Source organism: Myxocyprinus asiaticus, chromosome 11 (genome assembly GCF_019703515.2).
Source record: "Myxocyprinus asiaticus isolate MX2 ecotype Aquarium Trade chromosome 11, UBuf_Myxa_2, whole genome shotgun sequence".
Classification (NCBI taxonomy): domain Eukaryota; kingdom Metazoa; phylum Chordata; class Actinopteri; order Cypriniformes; family Catostomidae; genus Myxocyprinus; species Myxocyprinus asiaticus.
In genome coordinates this window covers 22,053,897-22,073,199 of record NC_059354.1, presented here as the reverse complement: position 1 = coordinate 22,073,199, position 19,303 = coordinate 22,053,897, and the positions used below count along the sequence as shown (strand labels likewise).

At 37.2% G+C, this 19,303-nt stretch overlaps 1 protein-coding gene across 3 annotated transcripts; it reads right to left on the bottom strand.

Moving 5' to 3' along the window:
* Positions 1-2,183: 2,183 nt before the first annotated feature.
* LOC127448583 (2-Hydroxyacid oxidase 2-like) lies at positions 2,184-18,471 on the bottom strand. 3 transcript variants are annotated; one of them, XM_051711238.1, is made up of 8 exons: positions 18,256-18,471; positions 6,267-6,419; positions 5,356-5,507; positions 4,821-5,104; positions 4,354-4,575; positions 4,106-4,264; positions 3,051-3,120; positions 2,184-2,928 (listed from the first exon to the last, which is right to left on the bottom strand). In XM_051711238.1, the coding sequence occupies exons 1-8, from the start codon at positions 18,342-18,344 to the stop codon at positions 2,873-2,875; spliced, it is 1,185 nt and encodes a 394-aa protein (XP_051567198.1). In that variant the 5' UTR covers positions 18,345-18,471; the 3' UTR covers positions 2,184-2,872. The 3 variants fall into 3 exon arrangements, with proteins under 3 accessions (XP_051567198.1, XP_051567199.1, XP_051567200.1); XM_051711239.1 differs by having other exon boundaries at positions 4,354-4,572; XM_051711240.1 differs by lacking the exon at positions 18,256-18,471 and adding an exon at positions 7,482-7,646.
* Positions 18,472-19,303: the final 832 nt, after the last annotated feature.

Below are 19,303 nucleotides of genomic sequence, written 5' to 3'. Positions count from 1 at the left end.
ATTTATATCTGGGGGGTGGGGGGGGGGGGGGTTTGGTGAAGGTTCTGGAGCTTTTGGTGCAGGTTCTGGGGGTTTTGCAGTCTCAGCTGGTCTTGGGGGGCCGCTGTTGGGGGCTTCTCCGTTGGAGGAGGGGGTAGTGGCGTCTCCCTGTGCAATCTGCTTCCTATTCGTGAAAGTCTGCGATGCAGCTTTCCTTCCTCGCCACTGTTACTGAAATGAATATGATAGTGTTTATAGTTCCTCTAAGGCATGTTTTGAAATTGCCAGTCTGTTTTTCTCTTCCTCCTTTCCTGTTTGCTCTTAATCTTAAATATTTTACTCTGATTTTATAATAGTGATTATTAAGTTGATAATTTTAGACACTACACTGATTAATTTGCAACATTATACATTATTTTTCATTAGTTGATGCTGCCTTGCCACTTATTAGATGAACTTGTCAAACATAAGTCCAGTTGAAAACAAAATAATTCTATGAGACATTGAGACTATTGACCTGGATAAATAATAAAAAAATACGTTAAAAAAGTTAAGTGATCTGTCACCACCATTGTTTAAGGATTTTTAAATTAAGATTTGAGAAAAAACAAACAATTGTCCATTCATTTCCACTGTATGTGAATACAAATCATAGTGCTTAGTTCACCCAGAAAGAAAAGTTTCTTTTAAAATCTCCTTAAATTTAACTACAGCTATGGCTCTGAAATCTGCTACTATTCTGGAAAATGCAATAAACCAAATGGAGACAAGCGCTGGAAAGACGTTTGAATCTCAACAATTTCCAGTAGTCACTTATTTAAGAATGACGGCCGCTGTCTGACAGTTTAGTTTAGGTGGATACCTCAACATTTAGATAGAGATACCACAACTAGAAATCTATAACAGCAACAGAAACAGTAATAAAAAAATAGTACTAATAATAAAAACTATTGTGAAAGTATGAAATTCTGTCTGTTAACCGTAAGACTGTAACATGAATCCACTCTTTAAAGAACGGACTATGATGCAATATCTTAATGGGACAGTAAGAACTTACCCCATGGTTTTTGTTTTGCTTATTTTCAAATTGCGCTCCACAATAGATTTCTGAGAGAGAGAGAGAAAAAAGGCTTTATTTACCTGAGCTGCAGGAACCTTAGTTGGATCAAAGTGAAAAAGTTTTACCAAAAATTAAAAAGGGGAAGTTAACTCTGCCAGCTCCAGTATGACAAACAACTAGATGTGGCCCTATAATATACAGTACATGTGCATGTAAAATGTGAGGGTCATTCTTTAGTTAGGATTACAAAGGTATTTGGAAATTAATTAAAGCTAAATATTAAATTAACTGCATATTATATTACAGCTTAATCCTAAGTAGTACTAATGCTATCACTCATCATCTAAGCACTGCCACGCAAAAAGTGTTTATATATGAAATAAACTGAGCTTACCAAGACGTGGTGCTTTCTCTGGGGTTTTCAAATGTCTCTTCCCATTATTGCACAAAGCATCACACTATGATCACACTCAGTCGACACAAATGGGTATGTAGTCTGTTTACCACAACCTTACAATGGAAGTGAATGAGGGCCAATTTTGTTTAATGTTAAAATAATCTGTTTCAAAAGTATGGCCACAAAATATAAAGGATATGCATGTAAACATGATTTAGTGTGATAAAATCACTTAACCTTTTCTGTGTAAAGTTATAACCAAATTTTCAACTTTGTTACTTTGATGACATAATGTCAACAAACCCTAAAATGACTGTAAAAATGACATTACAGCTCAAATAAGCAAGTTTTAACAGAAGAAATAATGTGCTTTAATAAAATTATAAGGTTCACATTTCTGTGTTTAAACCCTCCAAACATTGTCCCCATTCACTTCAATAGTAAGTGCCTCACTGTAACCTCGATTTTTGCTTTTTGTTTTTTTAAAAGAAAAGAAGCGAGTCGAAATCTATTTTTGTGTTAATCAACATTATGCCACAAATGCTTTCGTTTGAGATTAACTTGTACTGAACCCAGAATATTCCTTTAATCTATGTATGTAAAAAATGCCAAGTGTGTAAAGTGCCCAGTGAAAGAACCAACAGGCACTTTAATTAGAAATAAAGACATAATGATCTGTGGTCCTTCCTTTAAATGTCATACAGACCCATACAAATGTAACATCACTGACAGAAGACAGCAGAAAGCCTAAGAGTACAGCATTTATTGTTCAGATAAATATTAAGACTTAAGATACTAAATTAACATCAGGTATCACCTTAAGAATCTCAAAATGACTTGTTTGCTACCCTAGATATTTCACAGACTTTTAACCCCAGTATAAACAATGTTAAAGGAATAGTTCACTCAGTTGGGTGAATTTTTCCTTTAATGTTCAATATTAATTTACCATCAATTACAAGGTCTCTCTGCTTCAAAATATAAAATCTTTTAATTCAAATGAAACTTCTCATTGCACATTATTTTGCTGCTACCTACATGAGAAACCTTCAAAACCACCTTCATAAATTACATTCTTGGATATCTCTTTGCATTACAGACAGACATGCCAAGTCCTGTGAATCAATTTCTCCCATAGAGCATATGCTCATTTATCAGACTAGCACTTTGTGGGGATTATCAAATTTGTTAATAAAGTTTTCTTAAAACAGCATTAACATAAAAAAAAAAACTGTCAAATTGTCTTGAATTTAGGCAAATAATTTGGTATTTATGCACTCCTAATCAGATGTAGTTATTGCATTTCATTTGTAAAGCGTTTCTACCACCAGTGGTTTATACACATCTTTGAGAATACATTTTGACTTAATGGTGGATCTTTGTAGTGTTCTGTTGTCAACTGTAAAGTTTAAATTATTATAGCTCTTTTTTGCTGTTCAAAGTCTGGAGAACTGAATGAGGTTCCTGTTGATCTCAGCAACATTTCTGCAACCTAGAAGAATTAGATGAGTTTTGAGATCAAGAGGAGAACGGTTTAACAGAAAGACTTTCTCTTTATGATGTATAAGATATGGCATGCCCTCTATTATACAGTACAATGTACTGCAGACTAACCTGATAATGTCATGGATAAACGAAACTCATCATGCAGAATCTGCAATACTTCTCTCACTCCTTCCTCCCCCTGGCAAAAACACTTGAATAAATATCTCATCTGCACAATAAATCATTGGTATCCAACAAAGTGTTGATGGCAAATTTAGAAATTGTTCAAATAGACAGGTAGCTGATGAACATTAAGTATGAGAAACAAAAGGTCAAAAATCTGAGATATGTATATTATATATATATTTTAGTACTGTGCAAAAGTTTTAGGCACTTGGGAAAAATATTGCATAGTGAGGATGTCTTAAAAATTAATGCCATAAATAGTTTTCATTTATCAATTAACGTCATACAAAGTCCAGTAAACATAAAAAAGGGAAATCAATATTTGTTGTGACCACCTTTGCCTTCAAAACAACCCCAATTCTCCCAAGTACACCTGGACACAGTTTTTCTTGGTTGTTGGAAGATAGGATGTTCCAAGCTTCTTGGAGAATTCGCCACAGTTCTTATATTTCGGCTATCTCAATTGCTTCTGTCTCTTTATTTAATCTCAGACTGACTCAATATTCAGTGGGGGGCTTTGTGGGGACCATGCCATCTGTTGTAGGGCTCCCTGTTCTTCTACTCTATTCTATTTGCAAAAGAAATGTTTGGGAGTCTAAAATGTATATTTCCTATTGACACACTAAAGTGGAAAATATAATTAACCATCTTAAGAAATGTTTTTGTGAAGCATCTTACGTGCCTAATACTTTTGCACAGTATTAATATATATATATATATATATATATATATATATATATATATATACACACACACACACACACACACACACACACACACACACACACACACACACACACACATAAAATGTCAACATACAGTATGTGTGTACTGTACATTTCTCTTGCTATAAAAAAAAAAAAAAACTATATTGTTTTACATATTGGCATTATATTGGTCATTGGCCACTCCGCTGCCTAGTTTTCGCATCAGCAATGGCCATTTCGTTTGACCACTGGTGAATATACACACAAAAACACTGATTCCCACACAATTACCTTGTAAGTGAGGCCCCAGATTGCCGGTCTGCCAATAAACACACATCTGGCTCCCAAGGCTATAGCCTTCAGCACATCACTGCCCGTACGGATCCCCCCATCCATGTAGACCTCGACACGGCCCTGCACTGTGTCCACTATCTCAGGCAGACAATCTATCTGTGTAACACATAAGGGCACGATGTAACTAAATAGATTGTTTGAATCTACATTTTGACTTTTACAGAGACACGGATAGAGTCCCTTACTGTTGCGGGCCCTCCATCAAGTTGTCGGCCCCCGTGATTGGACACAATAATGCCCTGGACCCCATGCTCTATAGCCAGCTCTGCATCCTCTTTAGTGAGGATGCCCTTGATGATTATAGGCAGCTGTGTTAGGGACTGGAGCCAGCACACATCCTTCCAGCTGATTGATGGGTCCAAGGTGTTGGCTGGGGTGCCATATTCCTCCTGGGAGCCTGCTTGCTGCTGTTGAGAGAGCCACAGGGATTCATACAATCAAGCAGAGGACCGTTCTCACATATGCCAACATTCAGAATATTTCATGACATGCACAGACACATTGAGTTGAAGTGCATACCCTGCAACATTTGCAGATCCACTTTCCCCTGTTCTCCCCATCATTTCCTGTTGTTTTTTGTGCTGTACTATAAATAAAAGAATAAAATAAAAATGGCATAAAGGCCAAAATAGAGAGAAATCCACTGTCTTACCTGGAACATTCCATCAAAACTTTTAACCCTCAGGTGTGATGGGAGCTTGAACCGGTTGCGGATATCATCGCGTCGTTTGCCAGTGTAGGGCACATCCACTGTAAGCACCAGAGCCTTATAGCCAAGCGCCTCCACTCTGTGTACAATCTGCTCTGACAGCTTACGGTCACGGCACAAGTAGAGCTCGAACCAATGATAACCGTTGGGGGCTGCTGCACAGATCTCCTCCACTGAGCATGTGGAGTATGTGCTTGTTATGTAGCAGGTTTTCACTGCCTCAGTAGCTGGGAAATAAGAGAAGTGCAGAAAGCAGAGATTAGTTGGAAAGACACACAAGTACTGTACTGTACTAGAAGCTTCAAAATGTATCTTTTTTTCAACAGCTCTTTCTAGTGGCCAAAGTAGAGAATGTCATGCAGTTGTACTTGCATAACACGTTATAATGCAACTAATTCTAATTTTATTAAATCATGTCTGCTACAAGTGTAGGCCACTTTTTAGAAATCAGAGTGTGTGTCCGAAGTCCTACTCTCACCTCTGGCAGTGGCCAATTCTCCCTCATGCCAAGCCAGACAGTGAAAGGCTGTGGGTGCAATTCCAGCTGGGAAGCTTATCTCCGTTCCCAGCACCGTGGTCCGAGTGTCACTGACCGACACGTCCCGTAAGATCCGTGGCCTCAAACGGATCCTGAAAGAGATGACAACCCCTCTTTTACATGTTCATACCTTGAGATTATGTTGTAATTCAGGTTAAGGAATAGTTCACCCTAGAAATGAAAATTCTGTCACCATTTCCTCACCCTCATGTTGTTACAAACTTTTATGACTCTCTGTAGAACACACAAAGTTGATTTTGGAAGACTACCCAAAGTTTTTTGGGCAAATTGTATGATATGCTTATGTTGCTTTTTGTAAATTTGGAGTTTGACAAAATTTGGAGCTTCATTCACTTCATCCACATTTTGTGGACAAGAGTTGCAAAGGAAAATTCATTTTTTGTTTTCCACAGAAGAAACACTCATACAGGTTTGGAATGACATGAATATAGCCGCCAAACAACAATAGCCGCTTTTCCACCATTGGGCCAAATGGTTTTGAGCACAGTAAGTAATGGTTACAGTAGCATTCCCACTTGAGCATGGATAAGTGCTGTATGATTTCACACTGTTCCCGGCCTGGATTTTTTAGCATGGTTAGCTAAACGTACTCAGGACAGAGAGAACTGTGCTGGCTGAACAGCCTTTACTGACTAGCAACTTGCGATTGGTAATTTGCCCAGTCAGTCCATTCTAATCCTGATTTTGCAGCACCACAACAAGCCCTCATCAGTACAGAACCGCATGATTCAGCAACGGTACCCAACCGTTCTGCCCAGTGGTGAAAAAGCACCATGGACCATGAAGTTGCCAAATGGAGTATCATCATACAAATTTATGCAGCACAATACCGTTTATAGGCCAGCAAGTTGTCATCTCTTGTGCAACATTCATCAGCTCCAGCTGCATAATAGTCCCATGTAGTCTTTGAGAGATGCTGCTTAGCATACTCTTCAAAATCAGCCAGACAGACCATAGTCATTTCTGCACAATGGCCTTCGTCCCTGAAAACAAACCCAGATCACCGTGACATCATCTTTAAGTACACAACTAATGTAATATCAGCATTATCACTTGATTCTCCTAATTGCATTGTTGATGAAGATGAGCAAGTTTACATTCTACCACAATGAGAAGTATGAATATCAAATTTGGATTGTTTCCTTTTTCAAGGTCTAAGATTTTCCAAATAATGTAGAGATAAATGATAGTCTAAAAAAATCCTTAATAATTTTAAAGCCAAAATAATGCACTAGTTAATATTAGTGTTTTTAAAAATGTTACCACTGAAACACTTTAACGCAGGAGATTAAACAAGAGCAATGCTCAAACCACTTAACAAATTACATGTATTGAAGCAAAGAATCAAAATGTCATGGTTTAAGCATCTGTTTTTCAAAGGTTTAGTCTAAATATCGCAGTTAAATAGTATTATGAAAAATCTACAATCTGAAAACATGAACAGAGGCCTCTTTTATCTTTGTTTTGATGGCTTGGACAAATTTAGGTCAGAACACTGTGGACTGCTCCTGTGCTTTCAGCCAACTACCATTGGCATGCTAAACGTTTTTGAGCAAACACTGATTGACAAATGTCTGGATAGAAAGGATGGAATCACAAAAGTGGGCTGAGATTAACTTTTAAACTGTTACTAAGAGCCAGTACTTAGCCTTTAGAAGACATTGCATAAATATTGAGATCATATCATTACACAGTGCAATGTTCATAATTAGAATTCATTTTCAAACTAATGTTTAGAAAATCAGCATTTTCCATGATTTTAAATAAATGCATTTTTTTTTATGCACTACCAGTTAAAGTTCATTATTAAAGGCACAAAATCAGATCTGTTCCTCTAATCATCAGAAACTCCTGACATATGGACTCAATCCAGTAATAGCCGTTTTCAAAGGACTGAAGCAACCCGGTGGTTAGCCAGCTAATCAGTATTATAGCCATCAGTGTATACTATATAATTCTAAAAAAAAAAACAAGACAATCCTATGCTACAGAGACATACAGTATGCAAGCAATAAGGCATACAAATATTGGAGTGTATTACTCACCTGTCTGGTAAAACAGCATTGTCCATCTAACCAAAATTGCTGGCCATAATGGGCTGATATGAACACAGCTATTGTGCTATGTAGCTTTGCTTTTGTGAAAGTATACAACGTATAAAACACACACAGTGAATGTGACCTGAGGCTGACCCTTGTTTTTTATTGTGTTTTCAGTGGCTGGAAATGTGCTGACTGGCCATACCTACCAACATAGAATAAAACTCAGGTGCACCACGTGCATAGTATGCAGCCTCCCTCGCAGTTCTCTACATGCACTGCAAGAACCTGCTCTGTTTAATAGGTCAATAAAATTGCATCAGTACCTATTAGGGAGAGAATCGGGTGTTTCAAAGGAATAATCAAATCATATTCATATGGATGCAAAAAAAAAAAAAGTGATGCATTTATGTTTTACTAAAAATCTGGCGCACCATGACTGGATATATTATTACCGTAACAGGAATGCAAGGCCAGGGCAGTGAATTCACAATAGACAATTAAACGACATTAAATTGAGTTAACCATTGCCTACAGTAAGTTACAGATCAGTGACAAATATCTGGATGCAATAAGTAAATTCACCTAGTTTAACTCAGAAGAGTCTGTAACCAAGGTGACTTGACCCCCTTTCTTGCAGACAATACTTTAGAATGAATGCAAGTGCATTACTGTATGTAATCACATCCTATGTTACATGATTCTTTGAGGTATATAAGGCATCTGATGTATATAATACATAAATTTTTATGTTACAGAGTCTCAGAGACATATCATCATCTATGTCATCTATTTTTCTTAAAGCAATAATATGGGGCAGCACACAAACTGCAACTCATGCAAAGCTAAAACAAGAAGTACAGTATATTAAATGTCAGAGCTCTGCTAAAGTTCTGCTATAGGTTTTTGCTTAACTTTTGATGAACTTTGTTCAAATCGACCCACTTTCCGTCGAATCCCGAGTCACAAAGCATTAAACCCCCAGAGAAACTTTTATTAAAAAGAATTATGAAATTAAGCCATTGCAGTGGTATCAACACATTTATCTTGTCAATGTGATACCCTGCCTGCAGTGACCTCACTGTATTCATTGTTTAATGGTGAGGGTTTGTTTTATATACAAATCTTTCAACATATTCTTAACCTGGAGTCATTGCTCCAGCAGCACTAATGTGTCCCACTGTTTGAATCAAACTACATAGCCATTCAGACAGTCACATACGTCATTCATGACATACGGCCCCCTTTTATCTCTTATTTCACCGTCTCACTATATTTCCCTAAAAAGGAAGCTGGAACTGAAAAGAAAAAAAAAAGTCTTGAATTTTCTTTTTTTTTTTCAGCCAAATGTGGATTATGAAATAGTCACAATGTTTTCCCTGAATCCAAGCATGCAGTATGTGAGCCAAACCCATCAAAAACAGATCAGTCTAAGTCACCTGATTTTGGTTAAACTTTGTCAAACTCACTTTTGACAAAATGTGTAGTTAAAGGAATAGTTCACCCAAAAAAATTGTATTCTCTTATCATTTCCTCACCCTCATGCCATACCAGATGTGTATGACTTTCTTTCTTCTGCTGAACACAAATTATGATTTTTAGAAGAACATTTCCAACAATTTATTTCCTTTCAATGCAAGTGAATGATGGCCAGAACTTTTAAATTCCAAAAACCACTTAAAGGCAGCAGAAAAGTAATCCATACAACCCCATTGGTTAAATCCATAACTTCTGAAGCGATATGACAAGTGTGGGTGAGAAACAGATCAATATTTAAGTTATTTTTACTATAAATCTCCACTTTCACACTCACATTCTTCTTTTGTTTTTGGCGGTTTGCATTCTTCGTGCATATTTCCATCTACTGGGCAGGGAGGAGAATTTACAGTGCTTTTTGGACCTTCACTTGCATTGAATGGACAAACAGAGCTGAGATATTCTTCTAAAAATCTTTGAGTTCTGTAAAAAAAGAAAGTGATACACATCTGGGATGGCATGAGAGTGAGTAAATAATGAGAGAATTTTCATTTTTGGTTGAACTATCCATTCTGATTCTTGAGATAGGGAACAAAACATGTCCTTCATACAAAAGTCCTCTTTATGTTCAAAATTAAGAAATTCATAATAACAAAATACTGAAAAAATACAAAGGAAATGTGTATACTCAGGGCATTTATTAATTATATTTTTAAATTTCATTAGAATTTTTTAAAATGCATGCTCTATACTTGGAAACACATGTAACTTGACCTGTCCTCAGCAAGAGGTCACAATGTTAAACTGCCAAACAAAGTGTTTAAAAATGCAACAAATTCATAAATATAAATATCAAATAATAGGTAGGAATCTGTAAGATACCAAACAATACATAAAGTAAACTTTAAATTATATTTTCCATAAAAAAAACTGTCTATCAAAGTTGTGTCCTCACTTTGCGTCAACTTCAGATGGTTCTGAACTTTCGCTTAGGAAGCTGTGAGGGTGCAACAAGTGGAGACACCTGTGAGAAGTGGAACTCAAAGCTAAGTCCATTAGAGTGTGGTGGTTACACCAACTGAAGTAACTAATAGCTACGTCTAGGTGATAGAAAATGGTAAAGGATTTTTTTCTTTTTGGAGATGATGATAGAGGACATACTGATAGCATGGGAAATAGTGATGAGGAAGGGTTTCAGTTAGTCCAATCCAAAGGTTCAAATTAAAGAAGGGGGAGAGATGGATTGAAGGCTAGCTCTAGTGAGGAAGAACAGTGTAATACAGAGAGAAGGGTTGGAAATGAATATAAAGTAATCAAACCAAACAGAAACAATGGGTCAGGGAAATTGAACTTGATTAAACTTGCAGATTCACTTGGAAAGGAGATAGGAAACTTTTTGTATGCTAAGGTTCTTGCCAATGGAAATTTACTAGTGATTTGCAAATCAGATGCACAATTAAAAAAGGCATTGTCAATTAAACATCTAGGAAACTGCCCTGTGGAAATATATCAACCAGGAGGAAACAATAGTATCAGAAGGAGTGATTTATGGTGTCCCACTAGATATCAGTGTGTCGGAAATAATTCGAAAAATCAAAAGGAGGAAATGTGACTGAAGCAAAATTATTTCAGGTGTTTAGAGAGGGAAAGAAAGAAGACAGTCCAACACACTCTCATGGTGAAATCGTCAGGATTCGTACAACTTTACTAAATTTGGCTAATTCATATGATATCGTGCGACTGCACTCCTTTGAATTCCTATGACTTTCACTACAGCGACTGACATCGCTAGACATCGTTTCCATCTAATACGCAACAATTACTTGCTTCTGTCACACACAACAGCTTCCTATCATGTTTACACACTCTACTGATTGGTTAAGTTTAGAAAAGGGGTTTGGGTTAGGGCATATTTTTAATAAATATGTTTTTAACGCCTCGTGCACGGAACTTGCGCTTCCGCATTAGACAATCGGGAATTTGCACGTGATGAAGTCGTACGAGTTTATGCGAACAACATCGTGCATATCCATATGAAATAGCCAACTCGTAAATTATGTACGACTTTTCATGAGATTGGGTTGGACAGTCTTAGCGTGTTGCTAACATTCAATGAAGATGCAATGCCAAGTAGAGTTGGATTGGGCTGTCTAAGTTTTCAGGTTAAACCTTATGTTAGACCACTCCGCTGTTATAATTGTCAGAAATTTGGCTATGTAGCAGCGGTTTGCCGGGAAGGAGAAGGTGTGGATGGTGTAGGAGAGATCATTTTCACGGAGAATGTACAGAAGGGACGAACTTGTGTTGCGCTAATTGGTGAGACACAGCGCTGCATTTAAAGGATGTAGACATTATATTAAAGCTATGGAAGTACGTGTAAGGAATACAGAAAATATTTAATATGCTGAAGCAGTGAAGAAAGTAGGAACAATCCTGAAGAATGTCAGTCAACAACATAATGCCCAGACAACTCGAGTTTGAGTCAAGCTTATTTCTTCAGCTGCTGGAAAATATCTACATCTCAATGTCTCACCTGAGTTCCTGTTTGAATTTCTTAGAAAATCAGATGGCAGGATTATAGGAACACCGGGAGAAGTAGATAACCATGGGAGAAATGCAGGAGATTAATGGCATTCCATTTACTACAATGGAATGCTCGCAGTTTAATAGGAAATGGACAAGAATTTAAGAAATTCATTTCCTCTAGAGATTTTGATGTTGATATCATTTGTATGCAAGAAACATGGTTAAAACCTTGTTTGAATTTTACTATCCCAGATATATAGGAATTCAACTAGATAGAGTAGATAAGACTGGAAGAGGATGTGCAACATTTATTAGAAATGGTGTTCAATATCAAACAGGCCAATTAAAACTAATTTGGAAGGTATTGTTGTAGAATTTTGGGATAAACTGGGGAGATTCAGTGTAGTCAATATTTACAACCCATGTTTAGAAGACAGTCCTTTTCTGCATATCGCTGCCCCCTTTCGCATATCTCAGCATCATTTTGTGGCACGTTCTGCATAACGCGGTGGCCCATGCGGCCCCATTTCGTGGCCGGCCCACCGGGAAAAGTCCCGGTTCTCCCAATGGCCAGTCCAAATCAAATCAAAATCAAATCAAATCTGCCACTGGTTTCTGGAGAACTAACGGGAAAAACGAATGGGATGTTTTAAACCAAAATAATTTGGGTAGTGATCATTTCTCAACTGTGAGCTCTTTTGGATGGCAGTTGAAAATTGAACAGGATGATCCAGTGATGAGATTTAATTTGTTTAAAGCTGATTGGGAGAAGTTTGAAACCGTATGTGATGAACAGTTAGAAAGTATTAAGGATGAGAATGTGAATCAGTAGAATGATTCTTTGAGAAATCTTTTAATACAAGCAGCATCAGTAGCCATACCTAAATATAATAACTCAAAAGTAAGAAGTTGTTCCCTGGTGGAATGAGGAGTACAATCAAGTAATAAGAAATAAAAATAAAGCGTTTAGAATACTTAAGAGATATCCCACTGTAGAAAATCTTATTAAATATAAATATTTAAGGGCATTAACTAGGAAAGTGATTAAAGCAGCTAAAAGAAACCGTTGGAGGAAATATTGAAGCTGGGAATTGATACTCCAATTACAGAAGTTTGGAAGGCCATAAAAAGAATGAATGGTATAAATAGGAAATATGATATTCCAGTTTTAGAAGGAGGAGATAAAATAGCTATTTCTTGCCATGAGAAAGCTATTTTTTTTCTTAAAGTATTCGAAAAAGTACATAGCTCAAAAAAATATAGAGCCATGTTGTCTTTAACTAAGAAATCAATTATTAGAGAAGGAAATATTTCCTGAAGATTATATGGTCACAACTCTTAACCCTATTAATATATATTTCTCATTAGAAGAACTGAAGCAAGCTATCAGTAAGGGAAGTAATTCAGCCTCTGGTCTGGATGGACTTTTATATAAGATGTTTAAACATTTATCGGACTCAGTTTTGGAAGAAATTATTTGTTTTATGAATACAATATGGGAGCAAGGAGAGTTACCTCAAGCTTGGAAGCATGCTGTAGTAATCCCAATTCTCGTCCTATAGACCCATAACGCTCACATCTGTACGGTGTAAAATGATGGAAAGGGTGGTTACAGAACGTTTGGTATTTTTTTTAGAGATTAAACATATTTTAATGAATTATCAAAGTGGGTTTAGAAAAATTAGATTGACATTAGATAATATTATAGCAATAGATAATTAAGTCAGAAGAGCTATGGCTAATAAGGAAAGTTTAATAGCTGTATTTATAGATATTGAGAAGGCTTACGATATGCTTTGGAGGGAAGGTCTGCTTGTCAAATTAGCAAAATATGGCATTGGAGGAAGAATGTATTGGTGGATAAAGAATTTCTTACAAAATCGTACTATACAAGTTAAGAGTGGGTAATACGCTATCAGATATTGTTCATATAAGTAATGGGACCCCACAGGAAAGTGTGAAAGTCCAGTACTGTTTAATATTATAATTAATTCTATTTTTGTAGATGCTGGTCAAGGTATTGGGACCACACTATATGCTGATGATGGGGCACTTTGGGCAAAAGGGAAAAGCTACAGGGAGCATTGATGAAGGTGGAGAACTGGGCAATAAAATGGGGTTTTAAAATATCTATTTCCAAGACAAATTAAATGATTTTTAGCCAGACTAGGAACAAATTAGAAGGTAATTTAACATTATATGGTTCTCCAATTGAAAGAGTTGACTGTTTTAAATATTTGAGTTTGGTTGGATCCCAAATTAACCTGGAAAACACACATTAACAAAATATTAGAAAAAAAAATATATTATAAATATCATGCAATGTTTAACAGGTTACGAATGGGGGGCAGATAAGAGTACTCTTTTACTTATCTATCAAACTATGATTAAGTCTGTTTTTGACTATGGGTGTCAAACTTATGGAAAAATACTTCGATCCCTGCACTATTAGTTGAAATGGGGGAAAACCATTATATATAAGAAGAATTAAACTAACTTTAAATTATTGGAACAAACTCAGGGAAAGAACTGAGGATTGTCTTGCTAATAGAGTACTATATGAATGTTTTGAGTTGGTCAAATCAAAGAAAATAAAGGTAGTATGTTATATTAGCCAATGTTTAATATGGGATGAAAAGTTTAAGATTTTAAATATTGATCCTGCTAACAATCCTGGAAGGGCTTTAGTCCCAGGATGGCTACTGCCTACAGTAGATGTGGATTTTTTCATACTTGATGAAATTCATGATGATAAAGTAGATCTATCTCTCAAAGAAATAGCTGATGAGACACACACACACACACACACACACACACACACACACACACAGTCACTAAATGGAATTCAATTCTTCAAGTTTATACCGATGGATCCAAAGATCCTGATAGTAATCGGACTAGTTGTGCTATGTATATTTCTCAACTAAGATTAAGATATGTTAATAGACTACACAATGATTTATCTGTTTTTACAGCTGAAACAGTAGCCATTTTGTGGGCATTAGAATGTGCAGAGGATGTAAGACCAAACAGGATGGTTATTTGCTCTGACTCTTCTTCAGTTTTAACCTGTATAAAGAAAAAGACAATCCACTGCAAGGCCTGATCTTATTTTAGAACGGTTTTTAAGATTGCACCGGATTACTCATTCAGAATGTGACATTTTTATGGGTACCTGCACATAATGGAATTAAGGGCAACAAAGAAGCAGATAAACTTGCTAAAGAGTATGGCAGCAACAATGGGAAGAAAACAGTAGGGGGAGACATCTTTTCTCAATACAGCCACATATTAAAACTCATGGTAGACACATTTCAGGAAATAACCGATTCCAACAAGTATTGTTGTCCAGACTTAGGTTTGGCCATTGTAGATTGAATGCAAATCTTTATATTATAGAAAAACATCCAGATGTATTATGTGATGTTTGTAGAGTGTCTGATACTGTATCCCACGTATTGCTTGAATGTTTAAAATATGATAAAGCAAGGAAGGAATATGATAAATTAATGAAAATTAGTGTAACCACCTGTTCCCTATCCACACTTCTTGGCCCAAAGAACAAAATATTTGAGACCTCAAAATATGTTATAGGATTTTTGAAGTCTTCTGGCCTTAGTGCCAGGATTTTACAAAATACCTTTTTTTTTTTTTTTCTTGTGAGGTTTAAAATGCCCTTTTGGTGGCGGTAATGCACCGAATGGCGTTCAATCTGCCATAAAACTCAAGAAGAACTATTCCAAATAGCGGTTTTACGCCCTTGAAGGGCACTGTGGGAAGGGGACACCACACGAAGGGGTGTTCCAAGTGAAAGTGAGCAACTCAGCCCTCCACGAAGGGCCCTTCCACAAGGCTGTTAGAGAAGGGTACATGCAATGGTCACTTCAAGGAAGTAATTCGACCATTTATGATCACGTGACCCTGGTTGGCGTGTCCTCGTATATATTTTAAAGCAAGGTTGTCAGTACATACTACATGTTCAAACGCTCGGGCAAGCGCTATAGCCCTTTTATAACAGATACTTCTCCTCCGCAGTTTACATTCATCGTCACATAAGATAGTAGACAGCCATAAGCAGAAAGATACTCCAAAAACAGGGTCAATTTTTTCCTGTAGGCTAGGCTAAACTCTGAGGTATATTATTAAGACCTCTCGTGCACCAAATAACTTTCGGCGGGAAATGTTCATGCATATACATTTATGTAGTACATATATATTACTATTATTATTATTATTATTATTATTATTATTATTAAAACAGCAACAGTAAGCAATTTTAAATAAGACTAAATTTTCAATATTTGAAATCAAGGGTGTTCCAAACGGCCATACATGAGACACGAGTGCCCTGCTCCCTCCAGAGTTCTCACTTCAAGGGCTCAGCCCTTTGGAGGGAGTAAGGCATAGGGAGGCTCACTTCCATTTAGATTTCGCCCAAAGTCATGGGCTGTGTCTCGTTTGGAAGGATGTGTCCTCCGGAGGCCATGTCCTTTGAAAGCTGCAGTATACCGAGTGTCCTCCTTTAAACAAGTCTCATTTAAACGAGACGGCCTTCGTAGGACAAACGGAAACGGAACGTAACATGGTTGCTATGACAGCACGCCACTCTTTAACAAGCGCGAGCGCTTTGAGTGAGAAGGGAACAAAGTCCCTCTGGAAGATAATGCATGAGGTACATTTCAGGAGAGTTATAATGATGTAAAGAGAAAAGAAAATAGATTTTACAGCTGTACTTTTAGTCTAATACTTTAGTTAAATTATATATTAAAGGAGACCTATTATGCCCCTTTTTACAAGATGTAATACAAGTCTGAGCTGTCCCCAGAATGTGTCTGTGAAGTTTCAGCTCAAAATACCCCACGGATCATTTATTATACCATGTTGTAAATGCCTCTTTTTGGGTGGAATCAAAAACACGCTGTTTTCGTGTGTGTCTCTTTAAATGCAAATGAGTTGCTGCTCCTAGCCCCCTTTCCGGAAGAGGGCTGTGCCTTTACAGCTCATGCTTCGGATACTATAGCAACAACAAATCAGAACCAATATGAATGACACTGTAAATACCGGAGTTCAGCTCTCTCATGTATGAGCAACCGTAAACGACGCAAAACATAGGCATTTTGACTTTGTGATAGTGCTTCTTATGTAGAAAATCACTTCCTGCCCTCCATCTACATTTCACACCACAGCAACGCAGTGACGTGATGTCATGTGCAAACAAGCTATAACGACATAGCTCTGGTCTCTGTCCATGAATACAATCAGAGACAATGGTAACTTTAGCTGTATTAGCCATGGAATCAGCAAACAAGCACATTCGGAAAGGCGATTTGCAAACATTCACAAAATATAAAGTGCGATACTTACATCTTCAGGATATAAAGCTGGAACACGAACAGTTGGTACTGATCCATGCTTGAGAGTCAAATTTTTAGAAAATCCTGCTTTATATTGACCCTCATTCACAAAGCAGTCCGGTGTAATATGATTTGCACAAACATACACGAATTTTGGTATGTTTTGGGGCACATTTTCTTCAAAAACAAAACTTGTCCACTCCGTCTTCAGTGGCTCTGATGCCGGGAGTACATGAAGACTCTTATGTTCACTTTTACAGCCAACAACAGAACACTTATGACGCTTACGAAGTTGAGACATTATTCTTCTCACTGTAGCTGCTCCAGCGTGGAAAAAAATGGCGGACTGTGTGTCGATCACTCAGGGGAGGATCTATGATAATAGGGTGGAGTCTGTCACCAGTCATGGGCCTGGCCTGCTCTAAAGTGACATCACATTAGAGCAGATATGAAGACACTGTTTTTGAATAATAGAAATATAAGAAAGAGGAGTGGGTGGACGTTTAACATTGTAGGGTGGTTGTGTACACACACTGCTGACTCACATTTATGTTCAAACACAATGTAAAAGTGAATTTTGCATAATAGGTCCCCTTTAATATAATTATACATATTATATACTCTGCACCCATCTACTGAGGTACTTCTACATGGGAATTAACATTACTTGCATTTGAACATTATATTTACGGGCAAATATTTTTATTTATTTTTTTGACATTTCTGTTGAAGCAAAGAATTGTGGGTTGTGAGTGCCCACGAAGGATACACCTCGTGCATCCTCCGAATACCCGTGAAAGAATGTCGCATTCGAAGGCTGCTTTTATGAAACGAGACAGCCTCGATGACGTATGCGGCCGACGAATGTGACCTCCGGAGGCCGCATCCTTCCAAACGAGACACAGCCATGGTCAGCTTTAACTCTGACTACCCCTTTGTCTACAAATAGACCTGAATCCATTTCAAATTATCTTAGTTTAAAAAAAATAAAAACAAAGATTTAAAACATGTTTTGTCCCTTAACTCAAGTATCAGCGTCCCTTTGTGTTTCTCCTTTCCAGGGCAGTAGAAATGTTTTGTCCCACATACAGCCTTCATTTTAGTATCAATCTTATTAAGTTTATCTGGCTGTTCTGTGTTTGCCACAGTCACACAGCAGCAGAAAACGGTTGTCAGTCCTGTATTTGAGTGCAGTTTACACATGACCGTCGGTTATTTACGAGATTGACTGACAACCGTATTCTACAGTATCTTACAACAACTGACACCTGTGATTTTTCTTCTGGGTTCACACCCGCATTTTCGGGAAACCCGTGCTGTGTGAACGAAACCGCAACGGACAACTGTTTGTCAGGTAATATAATCCACTGTGTACTGTAAACGCGCATATCTCGTATGTTTCATGTGGGGTTTCTTTAACTTACGGAGACGGAGATATGAGCTGTGTGTCATCCGAAGATACAGACGCTGCCTTCCACCGTCTGGAGTTACGGGGGCGAGCCGTGCGACACATATGCTGTGCTCTGCACTTGTTTAAAAATCATTCAAATCCGCTGTCGATTAATTATGATCTGATGAATGAACTCACGTCTCGATTGCATTTGTTTATTTAATGACGCGCCGTCCATTGTAATAAAACCTTCTGGTGTGGACGTCGCCATCTTTGATATTTACTTCAGTCTGGTTACATGTTACTCAAGGCCAGTGGTTTTCAACCAGGGGGCCCCAAATGACTTAAAATTATAAAAATAAAATCCTTAAAAGTTATATTAAAATACAATAACTTGAATTAAGCTAAATTCATGATGTAGGCCTACAACAAATAAACTGGCAGTTCCTGAAACATCTGTAATCCAGAAATTAATCATCATATTTTAATCTATTGACAGTTGACACTGTCTTTGAATATTGTCTGGGACAATGGGAGGGCTTTGGAGTCAAAAAGGTTGAGAACCACTGCTCAAGGCTATCGGGAGAATAAAATACGGTCGTAACTTCGGTTATTTGTTCTTACAGACTGTTAATAAATACAGTTGTCAGTCCCAAACATTCAGTGTGTGAATGTGGACGTTGTTTTGTTGGCAAAAAGCTAGTCACTCTCTTACCGATTACAGCCCAGTATGCTCATATTTTCCAGACACTCCAGCTCTACATGCACATAAAGTTCACAGTCTAGAAGCAAGCATTCAACAACATTAGAGGATTTCTCCCCTTACTTGAGATAAGGGACAAAATATGTTTTAAATCTTCGTTTTGATTTTTTAAAACTAAATTTATTTGAAATGGATACAGGCCTATTTGTAGACAAAGGTCTCAGCTAATGAACCATAAGGGAACAGGTTTTTTATCAAATTGCATTCACTTCATAACTTACATTTTACTGTAAGTTGTATCAACTCCATGAGACATGCTAAAAAGCATGCTATTTGATCCATATAACAAGAGTGTAAAGTCTTTAATTATCTAATAATT

Excerpts from the sequence above, each read along its gene's own strand:
- LOC127448583 (XM_051711238.1), bottom strand. The coding sequence starts at position 18,344 with ATGTGTCGCACGGCTCGCCCCCGTAACTCCAGACGGTGGAAGGCAGCG. Across the intron at positions 5,105-5,355 it reads AGAATTGGCCACTGCCAGAG|CTACTGAGGCAGTGAAAACC; the intron begins GTGAGAGTAGGA and ends CTTATTTCCCAG. Across the intron at positions 3,121-4,105 it reads TCTGGGGCCTCACTTACAAG|GGGGAGGAAGGAGTGAGAGA; the intron begins GTAATTGTGTGG and ends TGTTTTTGCCAG.